We start from the raw sequence: 25,742 nt of genomic DNA on the forward strand, positions 1-25,742 counted from the left end.
AAGTTTCTTGTGGGGACATGAGTTCTTGACACAGCTGAATAAATACCTAGGAGTGCACTTGTTCAGTCACAGATAGGACTCAGTTTAGCATTGTAAGAACTGCCAGTTTTCTTCCAACATGGCTGTGCCGTTTTGTATTCTAAGCAGAATGAGGGTGCCTATTTCTTCACGTTCTCACTGTTTGATATTGTCCAATTGTATTTCACCCATTCTAATATGTGTATAGCTATATAATGTATTTTTATTACCCTAAAATATATAACTCCGTATTCACTGAGTCTCTATCTTTAACCACTAGAACGACTCTCTGTTGGTTTATATTAAGGTGGTAAAGACTTTTTTATATATAAACCTAAGCAAATTCATTTAAAGATACGTTTGGCACCTTTCCCCCCTCTGACTGGCAAGGACTGTACACCTATTTGTCATTTAACAGTGGTTCTGGTCAATCATCCCAGGAAAGATAAAAATAGGGCATCATGGCAGATCCTCTAGAATATTTTCAGCAAACACTGTCCCTGCAATGACATAGTCACATAATAGTAAAAGTGATCTGAGAGAGAAGCATTTAAGTTGCAGGTGACTCCTTTCGTAGCTAAATGGCTTTGTATGAACAAACACTGCAGGCATGGGTTAGCGTTTCAGCCAGCTGCAATCTGTGCTGCTATCAAATCAGTGTCTTCCCTCACAGGCACTTTCCTGTGCCATATTTGCATATTGTGCTTTCAAATTAGAGCGCTAGTTCCAATGCATTTGTCCAAAAAGGTTCAGATTTTTGCAAGGGACAGTACAGTCAGGATTTGAGGATTTTGTGAATCTGAGAGGCTTGTGGTTGCTGCTATTTGATAGGAGAACAAAGGAAAGATATTACATTACCTGCATAATTAGCGATGCTGCGTCCAATGCTTTGATCACCACCTCTGCCTCTGAGAATTATCCTGGGAAATCATGGTTAAGTTGATGGGAAAGATTGCTCTCCGTGGCTATGGCGTGTTGTTTAAGTAAATAAATAAATGCTTCTGCCATTCAGGTTCATGTGGACACTGGTGCACCCAGACCAGCGCTCGGGAAGGAGGTTGCCTAGACTAAGCGTAATTTACATAAGCATTAAATCTACTTGCTGCTTTTGAATAAGCTGAAACCCTTAGCCTGAATGCACTGAAATTCTTCCGCCTTCCTTTTGTTAGTGAATGTTAGTTTTGCCTGGTGAATTAGTCTGAAAATGTTTGAATCTGCCCATTAATGTTGTTTTGATATAGACCCTTTTATCAGTATAGGCTTGAGGGTTAAGGAAGTAGCCAATTAATTATGCTCATCCCTCCTTTGATTCTGTGTGAAATACAAAACAAACAGGGAAGAGGAAAGAGACAATTATCTGAACTGATGTGCAGGTTCCGTAGAGCTCAATGGGCTGTAATTACGCCGGGCCCCCTGCTTTATTACTCTGTTTGACGCGGCTTGCTAGAAAGATTTCCTTCTGTTTGGGAGATTGATTGTCCTTTTAACGTGTACAGGAGGTGAGCCCTGTTGAAATCCATCCACCAGCCTGCTCTGCTCCCCACCACCATTTCTAAAGCACCCTCTCCTCCTGGCAGTGTCCCAAGGGAAGGCGTTTCCATAGTAACCCCAACAGAGGCAATCAGCTGCTGTCTGGCACTGCCTGAGCTGGCGTGTGCTAGCCTTCTCCCTTCTAGATCCCCCTCAAGCCTTTAAAACACCAATATTTATTAGTCCTCTTTAATGGAAGTGTATAATCCCTTAATGTCACACTCTGAGTAGCACTCGGGTTTATTTATTTATTTAGGTAATAAATCTACCTCCCTAATTAATTCCCTGCAAGCCCTGAGAGCTCCATTATTTTGAACATCTTGTGCAAATGTTTATATTTCTGCCTGTTGTAACAAAGAAACTGCTTAGCAAAATTAGATAATTCGGAAATTTCTGTCTATGTTGGAAATAAATTTGGAGAAATATAGGTGCTAAGGTTTCAAATGAGTTTTTCAGGATTTTTTTTCTTATTATCACGCTAGTGACAAAGCCGTCTTTCTGCTATTGTAGCTTCAGCACTCCGTGATTCTATTGCTGAATTCAGGCCGCAGGCATTTAAAAATCTTCCTCGAAATGTCGTATCTGAGACATGTTCTCTCTCAGTTTTTATTGATGGGGACGGGGGGGGGGGGGCACGTATGCAGAGCTTCTCTGCCGATTGTTTTCCTGGCGTGTGCAGAAGTACACGCCTTTTGTTACGTTAGTTAGCCACCACAACTTATGCAAAACAGTAGGAAGCAAATCAAGCAATAGTCTCTTTCAGAAACCAGGAAGAGTCCATCTTCATCTGTCCTAGACCTGGAAAGCCAATTTCAGATTTCAAAGATATCTCAATGCAGTATCTGAAAGCAAAAATCATTCAGGCAAGATTCCTATTTAAAAAAAAAAAAAAAAAAAAGCCATCTTGTTAAAGAAATGTAAAGCCTTTTAAGAGCTAAAGTATAAGAAAGTAAGCACACCACCACTTATTTTTCCAGAGGCCAGATTGCTGAAAGCCAGATCCTCTCAAAACAAAGCCCTAAATAAAGACATACATATATATATATATATATATATATATATATATATATAAACAGATTTCTGCATTTGTGAAGTAGACTTACCGTACTGAGGCAGTTATAGGCTTACTTTATACAACTGTCTTCTCAGGGACTGAGGATGTAGCTCGATGGTAAGGCACTGGCCTGGCATATATGAAGCCCTGGGTTCGATCCCCAGCACCATCAAAAGAAATAAGCAACTATCTCATCAGAGCTTTCTTCTATGCATTAAACCTTTTTGTGCAGCTTCTCTATGGCATGCATTTACCAACACTAACAATGCAAGAGTGCTCCATGCGTGGACTCCTCACATATTTCCTCAAAAGGGGTACCCCAAAATGATGCCTTCGGCTCCATGCTCTCCCTCTCTGTGCCTTTTCTATTATTCTATTCTTCACTTCCACCTGGCATGTGATACGGTTGTCTCAAATATGTCTCCCCACTAGAACACGGACTTTAACTTCCCTCCATACAGTAAGTGTTCCATAAATGGTTGCTGATGAGGGAACTGGACAAGTTAAAACTGGAGGCAGGAAAAGCAGTTAAAAGGCTGTTGCTGTGGCATGCTGAGAAATTATGAGAGCCTGAACCCAGACAAGGATGAGTAAGGGAAGCAGGCGATGGGCTCAAGAGCTACTCAGAGGGTTACCAAGATGGCTCAGTGATTGAGAACACTTGCTTCTCTCCCAGAGAACCTGAGTGTGGTTCCCAGCACACGTGTTTGGTGACTCACAACCACCTGTAACTCCAACTTCAGAGGATTGTATGCGCTCTTCTGGCCTGTGTAGGCAACTGAACACACATGGCATACACACAGAGGGCGGGGAGAGGAATGAAAATAATCTTTAGAAGGAAAAAGCACTAATCAGGTGCAGAAACAACAGGCTGTGGGCATTGAGAAAAGAGTCACAGGTCAGAAGTTTCTTTCTGGGTGCCTGGGTAAATAGCAGGCCTGATTTCTCACCAAGATGGGACACATAGGGAAAGAAGGAGAGGTGCGGGAAAGACTATTCCTGAAACAGGCTGCATCTGAGGTGTCTCAGGAATGTGAAATGAGAAGCCCAATAGACAGCCGTCTGTCTGGAGAGCCATCTAGTGTGGAGTCTGTCTGTCTGCTTTAGTGGGCGCAGTTGCTATACCAAGACACCAGAGCTGAGTGGCTAAGCCACAGGGATCCATTCCTTGCAGCCCTGGGGGCTGGCTACATCACCACACTGCAGCACTAAATGCCAAAACCATGATGCTCAGGAAGAACTGACTGTCCAAGGGCACAGAGAAGGAGTAGGAATAGCTTTGGGGGTGAGGAAGTGTTTCAGGGGTCCATAGGTATATGCCAGCTCTTGTGCATTTTCTATGATAGGAAATATTTATTTCCCCTTTTTTACACTTCTTAAATTTTTATTCGTGAATACCAGGACAGCCGAACTGTTACACAGAGAAACCCTGTCTCAAAAAAAACAAAAAGAGTTGCTGTAGTGGTCATGGTCTCTTCACAGCAATAGAAACCTAACTAAGACACCTTGGTTCTCAACCTTCTTAATGCTGCAACCTTTTAATGCAGTTCCTCATGTGTGGTGACCCATAAAATTATTCTGTTGCTGCTTCATAACTGTAATTTTGCTTGCTATGAATTATAAATATCTGATATTCAGGATATCTGATATGTAACTCCCAAAGGGGTCACTACCCACAGATTGAGAACATCTTAAAGGCTTGCATGATGATTTTAAGCGGTGTGTTCTGGGCTGAAATGGGGAGAAGTGGGAAGCCTTTCCAGGGACTCTAGGAATTGTCTCTGTGGATGCTGTAGCACAGGAAATGAGAGAAGACATAAGACACAAGAGATTCCTGAGCCATGCTTCATTCAAAATAACAGTTTAAAGAGTATTTTCTGTGTGTACTAATTCAATATTCTCCACGTAGAAGTTTCAATAATTTTGTTATCCTTTCTATGAGGCAGTATTAAGACCTCATTTTCATGTAAAAAAAAAAAAGGCACAGAGCATTGATAGGACTTCCCCAGCATGTACACATGTGTGTGGCTTGCATATGTGTTATTTGCTGCCTCCTGTATGTTCTGGATTAGATTCCCTTCGGCTCCTACAGATTGCAAAGTAGTCTTCAGGATCCCCACCAAGGTGTGGTTGATAGAGGCCAAGTACAATCCCATGTCATAGCAATCTGGCCAAAATGATCAGAGTACAATTGAAATCACTCGTCATTCCTGAAATAGAGAGAAACTGATGTATATAAATTCAGCTTGTTGGTGACAGTGTACCTAAAATGATGCATGCATAATCTTTTTACACCAAGAGGATCATTAATTGGTAAGATAAAGAATTTCAATTAAAAGACCAATAAGGAAAGCAACTTAATTAAGTTGGTATTTTAAGAAAAGGAAAAAATAAATTAAAAATAGATTTCTTAAAGAACTAGATTCAATTAGTAAAACAATTATCTTTATAAAATAATAATTTGACCATCTAAGACCCAATTATTTAGTAGCTTCACCTAAATCAATGGTTTTATACAATTAGAATCACCCGGGAAGCTTCCCAAATGAAACAAATCAGAATATCCCCAACGCTCCTAATGTGCAGCCACAACTGGGAACCACTGGCTCAAATGAGCCGCAGTCAGAATATAAGTTTGAATAGTCGAAACAAATGGGACAGGGCTTAGCACTTAACTTTGCATGCTGTTCTAAAGGAGCGCCCTCCCGGGCAATTCGTCTTGCTTCATGTACCCTTGTGGCGAATTTGATTATATGGTTCCTAAACCCACAACAATAAATCTGAGGCAGTAATTAAAAGAGAGCCCATCTGCCATAGGCAAGCATGTTGATAGATGCAATATATGAAAGCCAAAAGTATAGGAACACTCAGAGGAGATACAGTTGACTTCCACTAGATGGCTTGGTCTTTCAAATCTCATTGAAGTGCTTTCTGGAGCTATTTCCCCAGAGCAACCTTTTTGAAATTAAAAATTCAGTTTTTTATAGGACTGTTTTTGCTAAATTCCGGTTACAAGATAAACTCCAGTACTCAAAGTGCCAGGTGTTCTTAGGGCAGAGACCGCCAATGCCCTATGTGAGGATTTCAACAAAACAATTACCCATGAACCACTAGATTCTAACTACCTTCCCAGTAAGGAATTTGACATTCAAGCCAAACATGGAACGAGCCTAATGTGGTTCCTATAAATAAGGCCCTCCCCACTTCAGGATAAAGGATCCAAGGACTAACAGAGGAGGCAATGGCGGGCCAGCTCACCCTAGATGAATTTATATTTAATTTTCTAAAGTGTGCTGTTCATTTGCAATGAGAATAATGTATAGGCTGTAAACATTCTTCTTGATGGTGCTCTTGATCCCTGTCAGGATGTGTGGAATATTTGGAAGAATCAAGACAGGGAGATGTTTTTATTCAATGCAGTGAGATAGATTGGGATTGGAAACTTACTAAACAGTGTTATGGAGAGGCTTACATCAAAGTATTATTGGGAATCTACCCAAGAGATGCCCAATCATACAACAAAAGCATATGCTCATCTATGTTCATAGCAGCATTATTTGTAATAGCCAGATCCTGGAGACAGCCTAGATGCCCTTCAGTGGAAGAATGGATGAAGAAACTGTGGAATATATACATGCTAGAATACTACTCAGCGGTAAAAAACAATGACATCTTGAATTTTGCAGGCAAATGGATGGAAATAGAAAACACTATTCTGAGTGAGGTAACCCAGACCCATAAAGATGAACATGGGATGTACTCACTCATATTCGGTTTCTAGCCATGATTAAAGGACATCGAGCCTATAAGTTTGGGATCCTTGAGAAGATAATAAGAAGAACCTCCACCTGACGATAGATGAAGAAAATGACAGAGCCCCACCTTGGAGCACCGGACTGAGCTCCCAAGGTCCTGATGAGGAGCAGAAGGAGAGAGAACATGAGAAAGAAAGTCAGGACCGTGAGGGAACCTCCAGCTGGCGACAGATGGAGAAGGTGACTGAGCCCCACATTGGAGCACTGGACTGAGCTCCCAAGGTCCCGATGAGGAGCAGAAGGAGCAAGAACATGAGAGAGAAAGTCAGGAACGAGAGGGGTGCGTTCACTCATGGAGACGGTGGGACAGAACTAATGGGAGATCACCAACTCCAGTTGGAATGGGACTGATGGATCATGCGACCAAACCCGTCTCTCTGAGTGTGGCCAACAGCGCGGGCTGACTGAGAAGCAAAGGACAATGGCTCTGGGCTCTGATTGTTCTTCATGGACGGGCTCTGTGGGAGCCTTCTCAGCTTGGTCGATCACCTTCCTGGACCTGGGGGGAGTTGGGAGGACCTTGGTCTTAGCATAGAGTGGGGAACCCTGATGGCTCCTTGGCCTTGAGAGGGAGGGAGGGGAGGTATGGGTGGAGGGGAGGGGAGGGAAGGGGGAGAAGGAGGGGAGAGAAGGGGGAGAAGGAGGGGAGGGAGGGGGGAGGAGGAGGGAAGGAGATGGAAATTTTTAAATATAAAAAAAAATAAACCATGAGAGAAAAAAAAAAAAAAAAAAAAAAGAGTTGAAAGACCTTGCCAGTCAATGATGTAAACTTAGCCCTTTAATCAGCTGATTATAATTAGTCTTATTGATCAGTACTACAAGGCTCATAACAGCACTTTTGCATAAAATAAGTTCTACTGGTTTTGAAACTATTTTTAATTGTCCAAGACCCCTATTTTGTATAGTAGGTTTTGTTTCATCATTAAAACTCCAAGTGATATTTGGAGTACATTGTCCAGGAGTGTGGTCCTGGGGACCTCAGCATCCCTGAGGAAGCATCTGTTTTAAAACACACTAATTAATCTTCACCACCACAATGCTGAATCCTTAAGAGAATTAAATAACTAAGTATTTGGTTCTATTTAATTCAGGTGAAAATATTTCCAAAATAGAGCCTTTTTTCTTTTTGAAATACATATTCCATCTTTATGTGGCTTTTTAAAATTGTTTTTATTGAGCTATATATTTTTCTCCTCTCCCCCCGCATCCTCTCCCATGATCCCCATGCTCCCAGTTTACTCAGATCTTGTCTTTTTCTACTTCCCATGTAGATTAGATCCATGTATGTCTCTCTTAGGGTCCTATTTGCTGTCTAGGTTCTCTGGGATTGTGAATTATAGACTGGTTTTTCTTTGATTTATGCCTAAAACCACTTATGAGGGGCTGGAGAGATGGCTCAGTGGTTAAGAACATTGCCTGCTATTCCAAAGGTCCTGAGTTTAATTCCTGGCAACCACATGGTGGCTCACAACCATCTGTAATGAGGTCTGGTGCCCTCTTCTGGCCTGCAGACATACACACAGACAGAATATTGTATACATACATACATACATACATACATACATACATATTTTTCAAAACCACTTATGAGTAAATACATATTATATTTTTCTTTCTGGGTCTTGGTTACCTCACTCAATATGATGTTTTCTAGATCCATCCATTTGCCCGCAAATTTCAAGATGTCATTTTTTTTTCTGCTGTGTAGTACTTTATTGTGTAAATGTACCACATTCTCCTTATCCATTCTTCAGTCAAGGAGCATTTAGGTTGTTTCCAGATTCTGGCTATGACAAATAATGCTGCTATGAACATAGTTGAGCACATGTCCTTGTGGTATGATTGAGCATCCTTTGGATGTATACCCAAAACTGGTATAGCTGAGTCTTGAGGTAGGTTTTTTCCTAATTTTCTGAGAAATCACCATACTGATATCCAAAGGGGTTGTACCAGCTTGCACTTCCACCAGCAATGCAGAAGTGTTCCCTGTACTCCACAACCTCTCTAGCATAAGTCATCATCAGTGTTTTGATCTTGGCCATTCTTACAGGTGTAAGATAGAATCTCAGAGCTGTTTTGATTTGCATTTCTCTGATGGCTAAGGATGTTGAACATTTCCTTAAGTGTCTTCCAGCCATTTTAGATTCCTCTGTTGAGAGTTTTCTGTTTAGGTCTGTACCCCATTTTTTATTGGATTATTTGTTCTTTTGATGACCAGTTTCTTGAGTTCTTTGTAATTTTAGAGATCAGACCTCTGTCTGATGTGGGGTTAGTGAAGATCTTTTCCCATTCTGTAGGCTGTCGTTTTGTCTTGTTGATGGTGTCCTTTGCTTTACAGAAGCTTCTCTGTTTCAGGAGGTCCCATTTATTGATTGTTTCTCACATTGTCTGTGCTACTGGGGTTATATTTAGGAAAGGATCTCCTGTGCCAATACATTCAAGTGTACTTCCCACTTTCTCTTCTATGAGGTTCAGTGTGGTTGGTCTTATGTTGAGGTCTTTTATCCATTTGGACTTGAGTTTTGTGCATGGTGATAGATATGGGTCTATTTTCATTCTTCTACATGTTGATATCCAGTTATGCCAGCACCATTTGTTGAATATGCTTTCTTTTTCCATTTTATATGTTTTGCTTCTTTGTCAAAAATCAGGTGTTTGTAGGTGTGTGAGTTGATATCTGGGTCTTCGATTAAGTTCTATAGGTCCTCCTGTCTGTTTTTATGCCAATACCAGGCTGTTTTCAGTACTATATATAGCTCTGTAGTAGAGTTTGGAATCAGGAATGGTGATGCCTCCAGAAGTTTCTTTATTGTACAGGATTGTTTTGGCTATCCTAGATTTTTTTGGTTGGTTGGTTGGTTTGTGTTGGTTTTTTTGTTTTGTTTTGTTTTGCTTTTCCAGTTTTTCCATGTGAAGTTGAGTATTGTTCTTTCGAGGTCTGTGAAGAATTTTGCTGGGATTTTGATGGGGCATTGCATTGAATCTGTAGATTACTTTTGGTAAGACTGCCATTTTTACTATGTTAATTCTACCTACCCAAGAGCATGGGAGATCTTTCCATTTTCTGGTGTCTTCAATTTCTTTCTTCAAAGATTTAAAGTTCTTGTCATACAGGTCTTCCACTTATTTGGTTAGAGTTACTCCAAGATATTTTTTGTTTGTTTTTGGTTTTTTGAGACAGGGTTTCTCTATAGCTTTGGAGCCTGTCCTGGAACTAGCTCTTGTAGACCAAGCTGAACTCAAACTCACAGAGATCCACCCACCTCTGCCTCCCGAGTGCTGGGATTAAAGGCGTACGCCACCACCGCTCAGCTACTCCAAGATATTTTATATAGAACATGTACTTAACAAGTTCCTGGATTCAATTCTAAACACATTCCTCCCACCCTCCAAAAAAAAGTTTCCATATTTTGATCACAATTGCTGAATAATAAACTATCCCAAGCTGGTGAGATGGCTCAGCAGGTAAAACTGCCAGCTACCAAAATAGCCTGAGTTCACTTCTCAGAACCCAAGTGGTAGAAGGTTGTCCCCTGACCTGCACACACACACACACACACACACACACACAGAGAGAGAGAGAGAGAGAGAGAGGGGGGAGAGGGAGGGAGAGAGAGAGGGAGAGAGAGAGAGAGAGAGAGTTAAATAAAATGCAATGCATTTTAGAACTGTTTAATTTCATTACTCAGGAGGCAGAGGTGAGTTGAACCATTTGAGTTAAAGGCCTGCCTTGTTTACATAATGAGTTCCACATCACCTGAGGCTACGACTGTTGAGATGGTCTTTAAAGGTTTTTTTTAGCTACCCCAAACTTACAAACAGGACATTTTATGGTCCTCAATTCTTGTGTCAGGAATCTAAAAGACAAAGCAGATGGTGTGTCTCTGTTCCTCAGTGTCTGAAGCCTCAGCAAGGTATGAGACCTGGAGTGTCTCAGAGGTTAGGGAGTCAAGTCATTGGGAGGCTACTTATTCTACTGGTCAACACTTGCTGGGAAGGTGTGAAGGTGGCAACTGGAACCCATCCAAAGTCTAGAGAGAGACTGAGCTTCAAGCATAAAGTTTGTGGGTTCCCTTTTTCTTTTTCCTTTATTTCTCACAACCTTAGTCTCCTGACTTCTTGGATTACAGACCTGTGCTACCTACCACTCCTGGCAGTGGACTTCAGACAACCATTTATGGACTGCTATTAAAAGCCACTCAACCTCACTTTGACACATTTTACTGAGTAAAGGCAACTCATACCATAGACCTGATACAAAAGGAAGAGTAATTCAGTGGGTAGAGTGGTAAAGAGTTTGTGATCATGTTTGAAGTTCTCCACAAGCTACCTTCTGCTTTAAAAAAAAAAAATCAAATTTCTGTTTAGAGTTTTGCTGGCAGTGGTGGCATACACCTTTAATCTCAGCTCTTGAAGGCAGAGGCAGATGGATCTCTGAGTTTGAGGCCAGCCTTGTCTACTACAGCTAGGGCTGTTACACAGAGAAACCCTGTCTCAAAAACACAAAAACTAACAAGCACACAACACACACAAAAAAAACCAGAAAATCATTTCCCTGGGTTGAATGCCCAGCACTCAATTTTTTAAATTTTTTATTTCTTTTATTAAAAATTTCCATCTCCTCCCCTCCTCCTCCCTCTTCCCTCCCCTCCCTTCCACCCATACCCCCACTCCCTTCCTCTCCAGGCCAAAGAGCCATCAGGGTTCCCTTCACTATGTTAAGTCCAAGGTCCTCCCAACTCCCCCCAGGTCCAGGAAGGTCAATTTTTAAAGTATAAGGTTGGTGCTGCAGTTACAGAAACACAGCATTTGCTTGGTATACATATGACTCAATATCCAGAACCAAATATGTGTAAGAATGTGAGAAAGAGGGTATGTGTGTATAAATAAATTTAAAATGTTTTCTTTTCCTCCCAAGATTGCCCCAAGGTTTTGTACCCTGATAGTATAAGGTTTCAAGGTTAAAACTAAGATCTTATTAATTCAATCCAGCTTCCACTCCTAAGTAACATGCCTTTCTATATTAAGATTGGTGAGCTAAACAGAAATTGTCCCATGGACTGGGATGGTTACCCTCCATGGTTCCCCACTCATAGAGGAAGTGTTGGAAGGCTCATCAAGGCTGGCCATCCATGTTTGCAGCTTGCCTTTATAACTCACTACTTCCCCACAGAAACTAGGGGTTCAGAAGCGTCTGCATTGTGACTTCTGTTCCTTCAGTGTCGTCTGTAATCCATGTCCACTCCTGTGAACCGTGATGAAGCCACCATACGTCTCGATATATGATCTGCTCTGTTAGAGGGAAAGGAATCTGCAAAACTGTGTGCTCTGTGTTTGCGCTTCTTGTGCTGCTGTGAAGAAGGTCCTAGAGACTCTTGGAGCACTGGTGTGGATGGAGAAAATTCACAGGACATGCCCTGAAGATCTTTGCAGCGCCTTTCATCTGGAAGATTCTTTGAAGCAATGCTTTAGATGTTTCTGGGGTTGCGACAACAGATCTTACAATCCTGATCTGGACCTGATCCATCGCCCTGAAACCATTTCTTAATTTGAGAATCATTTGCCATCTGGAGAAGCTGAGAGTAAAGAACAGTCGCATTTTGAAGCCCAGCAGTTGCGGGCTTCTTTATATTTCCTCTGAGTTCTGCATAAAAGATGAACAGTTCCTTATTAGAATCTTCTCTTTCCTTTCACATTTTTTTTTTCATAGCAGGAAGCCAGACAGGATTTCCTTTACTCTGTCTAGAAGCCTCCTTATCTGGATCACCACACTTTCCAGGTGCTCTTTCTGTACCTACCTCCTCAGCACCAGTACTGTTGCCTCCTTCACAGGCAGAATGCCTTTCCTTCTGGGCTGAGGTCTTGTTTCCCTTCCCTTTCTTGCAGCCTTCACTTCAAACCTCCTAGAAACCCATCAGCGTCCCCCAGGAGGCTCCTCTTCCACCTCCTACCCATTTACCAAAGCCTGTGGCAACTCTGTTAGGGCTGTTACAGTGGCATTCCCTCCTCTCTCTGTGTTTTTATTCCAGTGACTGTTGCTAGGTAACAAAGTATCCCAGACCCAGGAGAAATAAATAATTAAATCACCATCTTATCATGCTCAGAGATTCTGTGGGCTGTTTAGAAAAGGTCAGTGAGGCCAGGCCAGTTCACCTCTGCTCCACAGTACCTTGGGCTTCAACTAGGAGGATGCTAAGGCTGCTTCTCAGCAACTTCAGTGCCCTGAAACCCATTTACCTCCTGTGAGATCCACATGGGAACTGATCCCAGTTATAGCTATCTAAATGGATGGAAATTTAATCAGAGCATGTGGCTGGAGGTGGGGCCTTTGGGAAGTGATTATGACTAGATAAGGTCCTGAGTATAGCCCTTGCTGAAGACTGGTGACTATATTGGAAGAAAGAGAGACCTAAGAGACTCACACATAGAACAAGAGATATCCTGTGCCATGTCTGGATTTTGCTAGCAAGAAGGATGTCTCCAAATGTGTCTCCTCGACCACAGACCAGAGCTATGTGCCAGAGTAAACCTCGTTTCCTCATTACTTGCCTTGTTTGTGATACTGTGATATCATGCTATTACAGTAGCAGAAGATTAAGATAAACAACGAGCCGTGAAAACACTGAAGCCCTCATGCTTGCCTGGCCAGAGTTGGAACTGCTTGAGTCAGTACTGCTAACCCAGAATTTCTGTGCTCTGTAAGGCTTGGCTTCCTCTCAGCATGGTCTCCCGAGGGCAGTCAGCTTGCTCATGTAGTGGCTTGGGGCACAAGTATTTAGTTGTTTAAGCAATGTTTGTTTACAGGGAGATAGGCTCTCAGTTATCCCAAACAGTGTGATAATTCCATGATAAAACACTACCGTTGGCTTCGGGAGCCACCTTTTACCGTCCAGCCATGGCCAAAGTCCAAGAACCACACCACACACAACCAGTCCCGGAAATGGCACAGAAATGGCATCAAGAAACCCCGGTCACAAAGATACGAATCTCTCAAGGGGGTCGACCCCAAGTTCCTGAGGAACATGCGTTTTGCCAAGAAGCACAACAAGAAAGACCTGAAGAAGACGCAGGCAAATAATACAAAGGCCATGAGCGCACGTGCGGAGGCCATCAAGGCCCTGGTGAAGCCCCAGGTGGTGAAGCCCAAGGTGCCAAAGGGCCCTAGCCGCAAACTCACCTGTCTCGCTTTCATCGCTCACCCCAAGCTTGGGAAGCGGATTAGAAGCTACATGGCCAGGGGGCGTAGGCTCCAAAAAACAAAGCCCAAGGTTCAAGCCAAGGCAGAGGCCTCAGCTGCAGCTCAGGCTCCCAAAGGTGCCCAGGCCCCTGTGAAGGCCCCATAAGAAAGGTCTCAGTCTGCCAGTGTGAAGAGATGGACTGGTGTGGATATCTACACAGTGTCTGCAGATGGTCAGGACCTTGTGCTGTTTTTACAAATAAACTTGAGGCAAGTTCAAAAAAACAAAAACAAAAAAAAACACTACCATTAAGATTTGGGATTTAGATCTTATTGAGACAAGAAGGCAGGAACAAGAGAAGCGAGAGAGTGGTGAAAAGGAGGGAAGAGTGGGGAGAGAGAGAGAGAGAGAGAGAGAGAGAGAGAGAGAGAGAGAGAGAGAGAGAGAGAGAGAGAGAGAGAGAGGTTCCAAGGTATCCTGTAAAGGTCAGCCCAGCTGTCTTCCAAGTGTTGGGAGGGAAAACAGAATGAACAGAGTGTTCTCCATTGAGAAGTGGCCCAAGTCAATTTGTTAATTGAGATCAAAAAAGCATAATTGTGATAGCCCTGCACCCAAACTGAAGAAATGAAGTCGAGAATAGTAAGTTCAAAGATCCAGTGTATATATCAGAATACAAGCAGAACCTGGAGAAATTTCATGACTACTTTGATTTCATCAACACCCACATCTCTCTGGGAGGCAGAAATTACAGTTACTATGGTCCTCTGAGATGTGTGTTCAGAGGGCTGTAGCCAGCTGAGAGAAGAGGTCCTCCTGCAGGGAGAACCACAGAGTAAATCTAGAACAATCGCCCCCTCATCCTGCCAAGGGAGTCAAGACACAGTGGTCTCCTCCCAGGAAGTTCTCAGTGGTCCTTAAGGAGTGAGCTCTTTAATCCGGCACAGGCTATTCTGTTACTGGTCTTTTGTCATGGAGCACCCAAGCCTTTGCCTGCAATTCCTATGCTTCAGAAATGAGCTCATTTTTACGATTCTGGGATTTACAGCTGTTATTTTCAGGACACACAGTTTCCTCTGTTCAAGTTGTATAGGAGTGGGAGTTATATGTTTTAATTTCCAGTTAATTATTTCTTTTATTCTTTTATAAATATGACGTAGGTGGCATATGTCTATCAGTTAAAAATCACATTACAAGGTTAAGAGTGCACTCTGCTCTATCAGAGGAGCCAAGTTGTGTTCTCTGCTCCCATACTAGGCAACTCATGACTGCTCATGCTCCAAAAGAGTCTCCTCTCACCTGCTCAGCACCTTTGTGTATGTGTGCATGCCTGCATGTGTGTACACCCACATGCACACACGTATAAAAGCTTTTTATTTTAGTTACATTAAAAGATCCAAGCGGAGTTCTCTGTGATCAGCCAGTTCCAAGGAGGAATTTGTTTCCTCCTCTATCTCCAGCACTTTACTGCCACAGATTAACAAGTAGTTATAAAATGATATAACGAATAAGAATGATGAAATAGTAATAAATACACATGAGCCCTTGCCACTTGCTGTAGAAAGGGGTATTGTTTGTATACTTGAGGCATTACAAAGTAAAATTATGTATATTCAGAACTGTATGCTTGCCTTAAAGAATTGAAGGCTGCCAAGTCTGACCTCAAGGACAGACAGCAGGAAGATGTGGCCTTCTAATCAGCTAAGTTTTACTAATGTTTTTCCTGATGCAAGCCATCCATTCACCTACAAATTCAGCTTGTTGGTTATTTTGGATTTTCCCATCTGTACTTATGATACTCACTTCTGATTGTTGGGAGGTGGGAGACTCACATAAGACCTTGAGAGTGGGGGAAACGTTTATGCTTTGTCAAATCTTGCGACCAGAATTAAATATAATAATCAGGATGGCTTCCACATTTTCCTGTGTAATAGAACATTCGGAATAATGTGAGAATTGTCATCTAAACCTGACAGTGCTTGTAATTCCAGCACTTGGAAGGCTCTGAGGTAGAAGGATCAGGAAAGGTTCCATGCCATGGGCCAGAGAGATGGCCAAAGAAAAGGGTGAGCCCCCAGGAAATTGAACGGGGATCTGAGATCACGTGACTGAAGTGGGTTGGACAGGCAGGACTCCCTCAGCCCCACAGTCCTCCTACTCACCATGCAACCTCCCAGAGCAGAAAGAGACTGGTTGGTGTTTGTTTGCCTCCAGACAGGAAGCCTTAATCTTTCCTTGTGTGGTGGAACAAGCTAAGTGCTCCTTGCTCTCTTTCTTCCAGTGCTTGACACACCCTAAGACCTAAGTACACAAAGAACTAATTCCTACCTGCAGCAGATAAAGCTATGCCCTTCCACAGGGAAAGGGCAGGAAAGGGGGAGCTCTGATGGACTAGGCCAAGGAAGGGCATTCTGGGAAGTGGTCCTCTGTGTGTGCACAGGAGTGGGGGTCACAGCAGCGTGATGCCTCCAGCTGCTCTCCCCAGCTCCGGAAGCTAACCCTCCTGGGGAGCACTGCAGCTAACTGCTACTCTAATTCTCATTTTATTAGGCTTTAATCAAGCTTTCCTGTGAAGTGCTGCATAAATTCAATTTTGGATTTCACAAATAAAGTAATCAAATGACAGTGAAGCATCATAGGCACAAAATGTTTTCAGATGAAAATGATATTTTTAATTTAATCATACAAAAATCATCTGGATGCAATATGTCTGAGTGGCAAAGAAACTGCTGTATTATTGTCTTACCACTAGACTCAGACAGCCATTTGTGGAAAGGTTAGTGAGCGATTTCCAATTATTTAACTGTTTCCCATGCTCTCCATGAAACACTGACCTGACATTCGTTAAGACGCACCACAGCCAGGGGATGATGGAATGACTCCGTGGGCAAAGGCTGGTGACCTGAGTTCCACCCTGGGATGCACATGGTGGAAGGAACCGACTCTCACCGGTTGTCTTCGGACATACATACATGTGCTTTGTGGCCTGTGGGTGCCCACACACACAATAAAAGCAAATCCACCGGAGAACTCCACTTCTGAAAATATTTTCATAGGAATACTGACTCAAGAATCTTCTGTTCATTTATGTGTGGTATTTGGAAAAGCTTCATGATAGGGCCGGGGGTGTAGATCAGGGTTAAAGTACTTGCTGGCATGCTCGAGGCTCTGAGCTAGATCCCCAGCACTAGAAAAAAAACAAAAAGAAATTAACTAGATATGATTTTCTTAAAAAAAAAAAAAAATGAGTGAGAGTCAATCCATAGCCTGATTTCTAGTTTCTGGGTCAACACATGAGCGGAGCATCTTGAACCCTGCTTTTCTTGTCTGTGAAATGTATGGCTCTCCCTGGCCTTCCAGGTCGGCAACTAGAAAGTTAGCTCCTGTGCTTAGATATTCTCCAGAATCCAACAGCATTGACTCACCGGAGAATGAGGTTTCTATCCTTGCTAGATCCAGGCTAGGTACCCTGACCTACAGCCGCCTGGTCCCCGCTCACGACGCCAGTGGCAGTCAGGAGGGAGCACATCGGTATTGCCTGCTATGGGAGAGCAAACGCCCAAGCTGAGAGATCACTCCAGTGTCTGCTTTGCTGTCCAAACAACCAGGGATAAAGTTGGCTTTCGTGTGTGAGACTGGAATAGGGGTCTATGAGTCTTACGATGCTGTAGTAAGCACTGCTCTGGTCAGGACACAAAGTGGCCCCATCATACTGGAAAACTCATAATTAGAGTCATACATGTGTAACCTTTGGAGACTGAGTGCATTCACTCAACACCCCTGATGTTTATGCTTGTTGTAGAATAGTCTGCATCATCAGTTTGCTCCTTCTCATTGCTGAGTGTTGTTTATAGATGCCGCTCAGTTTGTTTATCCATTCATCTATTGATAGGCATTCGATTGCATTCCTTTGGGGTCATTATAGAGCTGTTAGAAGCAACCATATATAATTCTTTAGTTAACAGAGATTTGAGGTTTTCATTATTTGGGGTGTGTGTATGTGTGTGTACACACTCTCAAATGTGTTCTGGTTCATTTATTTTGTCCTTAGTCATTCAGGCAGGTTTGCGGTAGTATCTCATTATAATTTTTATTTGCCATCTCCTGAATTGCTAAAAATGTTAAACATCTTTTCATGTCCATTTGCTATTTGCCTTCTTTGGTGAAGTAATTTCCAATCATTACTTTTTTTCTAGAAGTTTTATAGTTAACATTTTATGTTTTGTTTAAACTTATGGTCCAATTTGAATTGAATTGTGAGGGGTGTGATTTGAATAAACATTTATTTCTGTTGGAATGTAGATTTCCAAATATCCCAAGTTGTCTATTTTCTGCTGAGTCACCTTTGCACATTGTGGGCAATGCATATGTCATAGTTCTGTGACTGTAGTCCTGATCTTAGTTTTCATTTCTTTGCAAATTACATTGTCTTGATGACTTCAGCTTTATAGCTATTATTAAAATCAGCAATGTGAGTCTTCCAACCTTGCTTTTCTTTTTCAAAATTTCTGTGGCTGTTCAAGTTCCCTTGAATTTCCATGAACTCTTCAGAATCAGCTTTTTAATATTTAACCAAAACATTTTGTCTGGGATTGTATTACATACAGAGATCAATTTGTAGAAAATTGGCATCTAAATAGTATCAGATTTTCCAGTCTCTAAATGTAATTTTATCCTTTGTTTAGGGTCTTTTTCTTTCATCTGTATTGTAACCTGACTTTATCAGCATTTAATAGTTTTCAATATTATGTAGATCCTACACACACACACACTTTGTTAGATTTCTAAGTATTTCTAAGTAAAATCTAAAGATTTGAATTTTTAAAATGCCTTTGTAAGATCAGGCATTTTGCTTGTTAGGTTTGGTTTGTTTTGTTTTTGTTTCATTGTGTATCTTTCAAATATGTTATTGGATTCAGTTTGGTAATGGTTTTATATCCAAGTTCATAGATGTTATCAGTTTATTATTTTCTTATACTACTTTTATGATGATTGTTAAAATGTGTTAGATGTGTTCCCTTCTGTTTTCTAGAAGAAATATGGAGAACTGATGGTATTTCTTTAGATGTGTGGTACAATTCACTGATGAAATCATCTGGGCCTGGAATTTCTCTTGACATATTTCTATTAAGTTAAAAGTTTAATTTTTTCAATAGATACAGATCAGTCAGGCTATTTGGAAGAGGGGGAGGTTTAGTAGTTTGTACTTTCAAACAATTGTTTGGTTTAGGTTGTTGAATACACTGTTAAACCTAGAGTCATAAAAATATCCCTTTTCGCTGGGCGGTGGTGGTGCACGCCTTTAATCCCAGCACTCGGGAGGCAGAGGCAGGCGGATCTCTGTGAGTTCGAGACCAGCCTGGTCTACAAGAGCTAGTTCCAGGACAGGCTCCAAAGCCACAGAGAAACCCTGTCTGTCTCGAAAAACCAAAAAAAAAAAAAAAATCCCTTTTTATATGTGATATCTTTGTGCTCTGTGGTGATAGCCCCTGAATTCCTACGCCTGGTAATAATGCCTCTCCATTTTTATCTCTTTTCATTTATTTTATATCCTATCTGCAGTTTTCCCTCCCTCTTCTTCTCCCAGTTCCTCCACCCTCCACTCCCCCCTCTGTTCCCAACTGTCCCCCCAATCCACTCCTCCTCCTCTTCTGTTTAGGAAAGAGCAGGTCTCCCGTGAGTATCGACAAAGCATGGCATATCAAGTTGCAGACAGACTAATCACCTCCCCATGTATTAAGGCTGGGCAAGGTGACCTAGTATGAGGAGTAGGGTCCCAAAAGCCAGTAAAAGTCAGAGACAGCCCTTGTTCCCCCTGTTAGGAGTCCCACAGGGGACCAAGCTACACAACTGTCACATATGTTCAGAGGGCCTAGGTCACTCCCGTGCAGGCTCCCTGGTTTTCAGTTCAGTCTCTGTGAGCCCCCATGAGCCCAGGTTAGTTGATTCTGTGAGTTTTCTTGTGTTCTTGCCCCTTCTGGCTCCTGCAATCCTTTCTCCCCCTCTTCTGCAGGATTCCCTGAACTCTTCCTAATGTTTGGTTGTAGGTATACATCCATTTGCATCAGTTGCTGGATGAAGCTTTTCTGATGACAGTTGGGCTAGGCACCAATCTGGTCACAGAAGATGGCTGCTTCTGGCTATGTAGGAGTCTTATCTGGGGTCATCCTTGTAGATGCCTGTGGGAGAAAACCTGACCCCAAATTCCCCCTCTTCCCAGTAGTCTCAGTACTCTCCTTTTCCATTCCCCTCCCCAACCTGATCCCTTAAGTTCTCATCCCCACCCACACCCAGTTCACCCAGGAGATCTCCTCTGCTTCCCCTTTCCATGTAGATCCACGCATCCCATCCCCTCCACTCCCACGCCCCACCCCAGCTTGGTCCCTCCTTGTTACCTAGTCTCTCTGAGTCTGGATTGTAGCGTGGTTATCCTTTACTTTACAGTTAATATCTACTTATGAATAAGTATATGCCATATTTATCTTTCTTGGCCTGGGTTACCTCACTCAGGATGATTTTTTTTCTAGTTCCATCCATTTGCCTTCAAATTTCCCAGTGTTCTTGTTTTTAATAAATGAGTAATACTCAGTTGTGTAGATATACCACATTTTCTTTATCCATTCCTCAGCTGAGGGACATCTAGGCTGTTTCTATATTCTGGCTATTACAAATAAAACTGCTGTGAACATAGTTAAGCAAGTGTCCTTATAGTATGCTTGAATGTCCTTTGAGTATATGCCCAAGAATGGTAATGCTGGGTCTTGAGGTAGAATGATTCCCAATATTCTGAGAAACCACCACACTGACTTCCAAAGTACCTGTACAAGTATACACTCCCGCTGGGCGGTGGTGGCGCACGCCTTTAATCCCAGCACTCGGGAGGCAGAGGCAGGCGGATCTCTGTGAGTTCGAGACCAGCCTGATCTACAAGAGCTAGTTCCAGGACAGGCTCCAAAGCCACAGAGAAACCCTGTCTCGAAAAACCAAAAAAAAAAAAAAAAAAAAAAAAAAAAAAAAAAAAAAAAAACCAAGTATACACTCCCACCAGCAGTGGAGGAGTGTTCCCTTTGTTCTACATTCTCTCCAGCAGAGCTGCCATTTGTGGTTTTGATCTTAGCCTTTCTAACAGGTGTAAGATGAAATCCCAGAGCCATTTTGATTTGCATTCCTCAATGGCTAAGGATATTGAACATCTCCTTAAGTGTTTCTTGGCCTTTTGAGATTCTTCTGTTGAAAAATTTGTTTAGATCTGCACCTATTTTTAAGTTGGATTATTTGGTTTGTTGATATCCAGTCTCTTGAGTTCTTTATGTATTTTGGAAATCAGCCATTTTCCCATTCTGCAGTCTGCCATGTTGTCTATTGACAGTGTCCTTTGCCTTACGGAAGCTTCTCAGATTATTTTTATAAATAGGTAACAGTCGAGAGAAACAGAATATAGTTCTCTTGCATATGTGTGCTAAAAGCTTGTCGATTTTATTCATTTTCTGAAAGAATCATTTTTTTGTTTCCTTGATTTCCAATCATGTTCATTTCTTACCTTTATCATTTTCTTAAATCCACTTATTTATTCCATGGAACTTGATAAAGGCAGAAGCCATCACCATCATTGTTATCACCTGATCTAATTCGGTCCTCTCAGAAATATCTTAATAGTTTTCTGTATGTTATCTCCTTGCAGCTGACTGGGCTGAGTGTCTCCAATGGAAAAGACCAGCTTGTAGTGTTCCATACAAAAGACAACAAAGACCTCATTGTCTGCCTCTTCAGCAAACAGCCAACCCATGAGAGTCGAATTGGAGAACTTGTTGGAGTCCTGGCGAATCATTTCAAGAGGTAAAATTTTATTTTTGTAACTAAAAGGCGAGTTTTGAATACACAAAATGTTTAATCATACTTCTCACTGAGCTTGTTTTGTTCCAGTGTGAATATATTATTATTTTCCTTCACAAGGTCAAATTAAAACATCCATTTCATAGAAGGTGAAATTAGCACCCATCCTTAGCTTCAAGTTTAGGAATGATCCTCTACTTTTTCAGTATCTAGTTTCGCCAACAATGAGAGATTCCCCCTTGGTTATTTCATTGCTGCCAATCCAAATCTAATGCAATTCAGTCCAAACAACGGAAGAGGTTACTTTATATTCTTATTGCTACTGCTTTGCGTTTATTCCAAACATAATCAGTTAGTGTGTCTGTCATACTATAAACAAATTAGAAAGCAGATTTAAGATAACATGTATCCATAAAGGTTGAAGAAATTCTTAGGACAGGCAGAAATTTTAATAGAAACAATTATGACAGAAAACAGCATATTCTGAGAAAATTACTGTAAAACAGGATGGTATCTTGGCAGAGGGGATGGGGGGAGTGTTCGAACAATAATATGAGAAAAATAAGTTGAAAACATGAGTCAGCTGTTAAGATTATTTGCTACTTTCCCAGAGGACCCAGGTTCAGTTCCCAGCGCCCACAGAGGCTCACAACCATCTGTAACTCCAGTTCTAGGGATCTGATGCCTTCTTCTGGTCTCTGTGGGCACTGCACACATATGGTATACAGACATATATGCAGGCAAAATACCCATACACATAAAAATAATAAATGTTTTTAAAAGAAATATGGACCATAGATTCCCTGGGGTGATGGAGACTAGTCAGTCAATAATCCTAGGCAGAGGAGGTTTGTCGGGTTATTTGTTGAGATGTTGGAGTGGCCGTGGAGTCCTGGGACAGTGCTGTCTCCCAGCTCGTGTTCTTACTGCGGTGTGCTGTCTGCCCCTTACCCCATCTTGGCGTGAGAACAAGATCACACAACAAAAATCAGTGGCAAACGGTACAGGGCCAGTTTCTTTTCTTCCTGAAAGGCATTCCCACGTTCTCAGACATGCTCAGAGCTCCCTGCTAGTGTCCCACCTGTGCCTACAAGTTCTACTATCTTTATTTTTGCTGGTAAATGTATACAGTGTAATGTAAGCAGTATTTATTTGTTTGGACAAGATCTCTACGTAGACCAGGCTGACTTCAAACTCACAGAGATCTACCTGCCCCGCCTCCTAAGTACACTATTCTTTGTTATTAAACCTTGCATTCTAAGAGAAAATGGATTTTTAAGTATTTTGCATTTAAATATTTATATATCTTATTAGTTATGTTTAGTGGTCATCTCGTAGAAAAGACAATTTAGAGAATTGATAAAAAATTATCATTAAATATGTGGGCTTTTGTGATGGTTCATTCATATTGTCAGCTTGACTGGACTGAGAGATGCCTAATACCTCAATAAAGCACACTGCTGGATGTCTGTGAGAGCATTCCCAGAGACAGTTAACATGTGGGGCAGTAGCTGAGAAGGAAGAACCTGGCTCTGAGTGTGGCCAACACCATCCAGTAGGCTGGGGGCCCAGATGAACTCCCTGCATCAGCCAAAGAACTGTAAAGCTAGGAAACATACCAAAGAGGTTAGAATGGAAGGTTGTGATGGCAGCCTCTGCAGTAAATGTCTCTAATTTGCACAAGCAGGCTTGTTTTCCTGTCAATATTTAGCCATGGCAAAGCATGAATAGAAGAAGTCAGAACTCGTTGTTTTTACTTGAAGACGTGTACTAATGAGTACAGTCGGTTTTGCCTGAGGAACTGGAGTAGTCTTGTCTTGGTCTGAGTTCTTGTTTAGTAAATTCTAACTCGGATTGAATGTCTTCTCCCCATGATGTGGCTGGCTGTGGCTCTCCTCTAGCAGGCAGACGCATTCCTAGGTGTGTGCCTCCTAATGGAACCTAAGAGAGAATTTGTGATTCCTTCAAAATTCCTAGGTGTAAGGAGAAGAAAGCTGGCAAAGTTGTAGGGCTTTTCTCCAGTTTATTCTTTGTTTCTCTGTCTCATGAGCTTGGAGATGGATTAATAATAAAGTATTACTCTATCTTTCCTAAAATCAGAAGAAATTTCAACTTACAGTTATGATCAACACCCTTATTTGATGAAGAAAAAAATTTTTTTCTAGCCATTGTCCTGTCTCTTAACATTGTTGAGATCATACAGTTCACAGTGTGTTGCACACGCATAGTGGTGTGGCTCGTAATCTTATTTGTACCTGCATTCATGATGGAAATCAGAGGGCAGAGGCATTGGGTTCTTGACAACTCTTTATTTTCTAGATTTTTCCCTAAAGCATATTCTGAGAAATTCTCTTCAGAGGGAAAGCAGCTCAAAACTGCACAACATGTAAGTCCATAGACCAGTGTGACTGTAACCTTAGAACGCAGTCCGTCTGAAAGCCTGCTCTACCCATATTCACCAGATTGAAGGAGAAAAGAGTTGCACCTTCCCAACAGAAAACAAAAGTACTATTTCGTAAAAGGCAGTACTCCCCACAAATGAATAATATCCAAAGTGAGGAAGCACAGGAATAGGCAAAAGGGAAAAACAAAAAGAAAAAGCAGATTGAACCAAGCAGTGGTTACGCACACCTTTAATCCCAGTACTAAGGAGGCAAAAGCAGGCAGATCTCTGTGAGTTCGAGGCCAGCCTGGTCTAAAAGAAAAAAGAAAAAAAAAAAAGCATATTGTTAGCTGCAGATCAAAGCCAGCTGAACAGAAGTGATCACGTGGCCACCACTCAGCAGGGCTATGACCTAGGGCAGTTCCTTGTCACCCTGACCCCTATGACAAAGAACATAGACAAGTTTGGGGAAGCATGGCCTGAGCAGAGGACATGGCAAAGGCTGATGTGAGGCCCCAACCCCAATTGAAACTACAGCACAACCTAGCTGAATAATTTTTTTCCTCAAGCGCTACACTTCAGCAATGAGCTTCCCCATGAAAAACAAGTAATTGAAGGAAGCAGCAAGAAAACTGCAAAGAAAATAAGCAGAGGCGGAGAGAGAAAGGGGGAAATACAGACATAGCTTTATGCGGATAGAAAAAGCTGAAACACTGGGTGTGCCAGCACTTTCCTGTCGTCTTAGCATTCAGAACACCCAGAACAGAGGCAGAGGCAGGCAGACTGCTGTGATTTCAGTGCTAACCTGGTGAACACAGCAAGTTCTTGACCAGCCAGAGCGACAGAAACCCTGTCTCCAAAAAAAAAAAAAACAAAAAAAAAAATGAAAAGAAAAGGAAGAAACAGTGACACAAGACAGGGCCAGGGCAGAGTGTCGGGGACTAGGACTAGACCTCTACATCCCTACCTGAAACCACGAAGCCACAACCAAAAATAAATATAATACATGGGGAAAAAAAACGTTTTCAAGACCTGGGGCATCAGGCAAGGACAGGCAGTGCTTGCTGAGAGCTGAAAACAAGGTGAGTCCTGCTACTGGGCAGAGCCACAGAGAACCGACGTAGAACGCAGTGTGCTGCTTGAGCAGTCTAGGCCACCAAATCCGAAGATCAAAGTGCCAGAGAGAAGAGGCATACAGAGACCCCTAGAGATCTCATAAGACCCCCCCCCAAGAACTCCTAAACAGCTAATGTGGATGTGAGGAGGGAAACCCCACAGCTAGGGAATGGGAAGCAGGTGTGTGCCAGGGACAACAAAGGTCTCTCAAGGCAAACTGGACACCCCATCACTCACAGGCATTTGTATGAGGATTCAGGAAGATTTTTGCCTCAGGAGAAGAAATAATAATTGGCCTTAGGATCAGTGCCTTTATAACAAATATTGTCTAGTAAATCTTAAGTCCATCTGCTTCCATAGAACATATCCTGGGGCAGATCTCATGAGGTTTATTTTGGTTTGTTTTGTTAGGGGGTTGGTGTTTTGTTGTTGTTGTTGTTTTGTTTTGTTTTTTGACACAGGGTTTCTCTGTTGTCTGTCCTGGAACTCGCTCTGTAGCCCAGGCTGGCTCGAACTCATGGAGATCTGCCTGCCTCTGCCTCCCCAGTGCTGGGATTAAAGGCTTCTGACACTATGTCCCTGCATAAGTATATATAAGAACACAAAAATTTTCACAACCAGTAAGGTAGAATTCACGATGTCTGACATCCAATCAAGATTGTCAGGCATTCAAATGGCAAGAATACACAACCCATTATTTCAGACAGTTATGAGTTAACTTGAGGCAGAAGGCATAAAGACAAGAGCTAAGTCAGTTCAGTAAACTGATCTTCATCACCATCTTCCTGGGTGAGCTGAAGCCAGACAGTCCCTGGCAC

General features: G+C 42.1%; 2 protein-coding genes across 2 annotated transcripts in view; both read left to right on the forward strand.

Annotated features, from left to right (window-relative positions):
• The window catches only part of Myo1d (myosin ID), a 301,212-nt gene that overhangs the window by 197,340 nt on the left and 78,130 nt on the right, over positions 1–25,742 (forward strand). Inside the window, exon 21 of the mRNA XM_038326939.2 lies at positions 21,274–21,428. Coding sequence (XP_038182867.1) covers positions 21,274–21,428 — 155 coding nt within the window. The remainder of the gene's footprint in view (positions 1–21,273; positions 21,429–25,742) is intronic.
• LOC119813522 (60S ribosomal protein L29-like) lies at positions 13,263–13,873 on the forward strand. Its single transcript, XM_038328874.1, has one exon. The coding sequence runs from the start codon at positions 13,263–13,265 to the stop codon at positions 13,758–13,760; it is 498 nt and encodes a 165-aa protein (XP_038184802.1). The 3' UTR covers positions 13,761–13,873.

The sequence above is a fragment of the Arvicola amphibius genome, chromosome 4 (assembly GCF_903992535.2).
Source record: "Arvicola amphibius chromosome 4, mArvAmp1.2, whole genome shotgun sequence".
NCBI lineage: Eukaryota > Metazoa > Chordata > Mammalia > Rodentia > Cricetidae > Arvicola > Arvicola amphibius.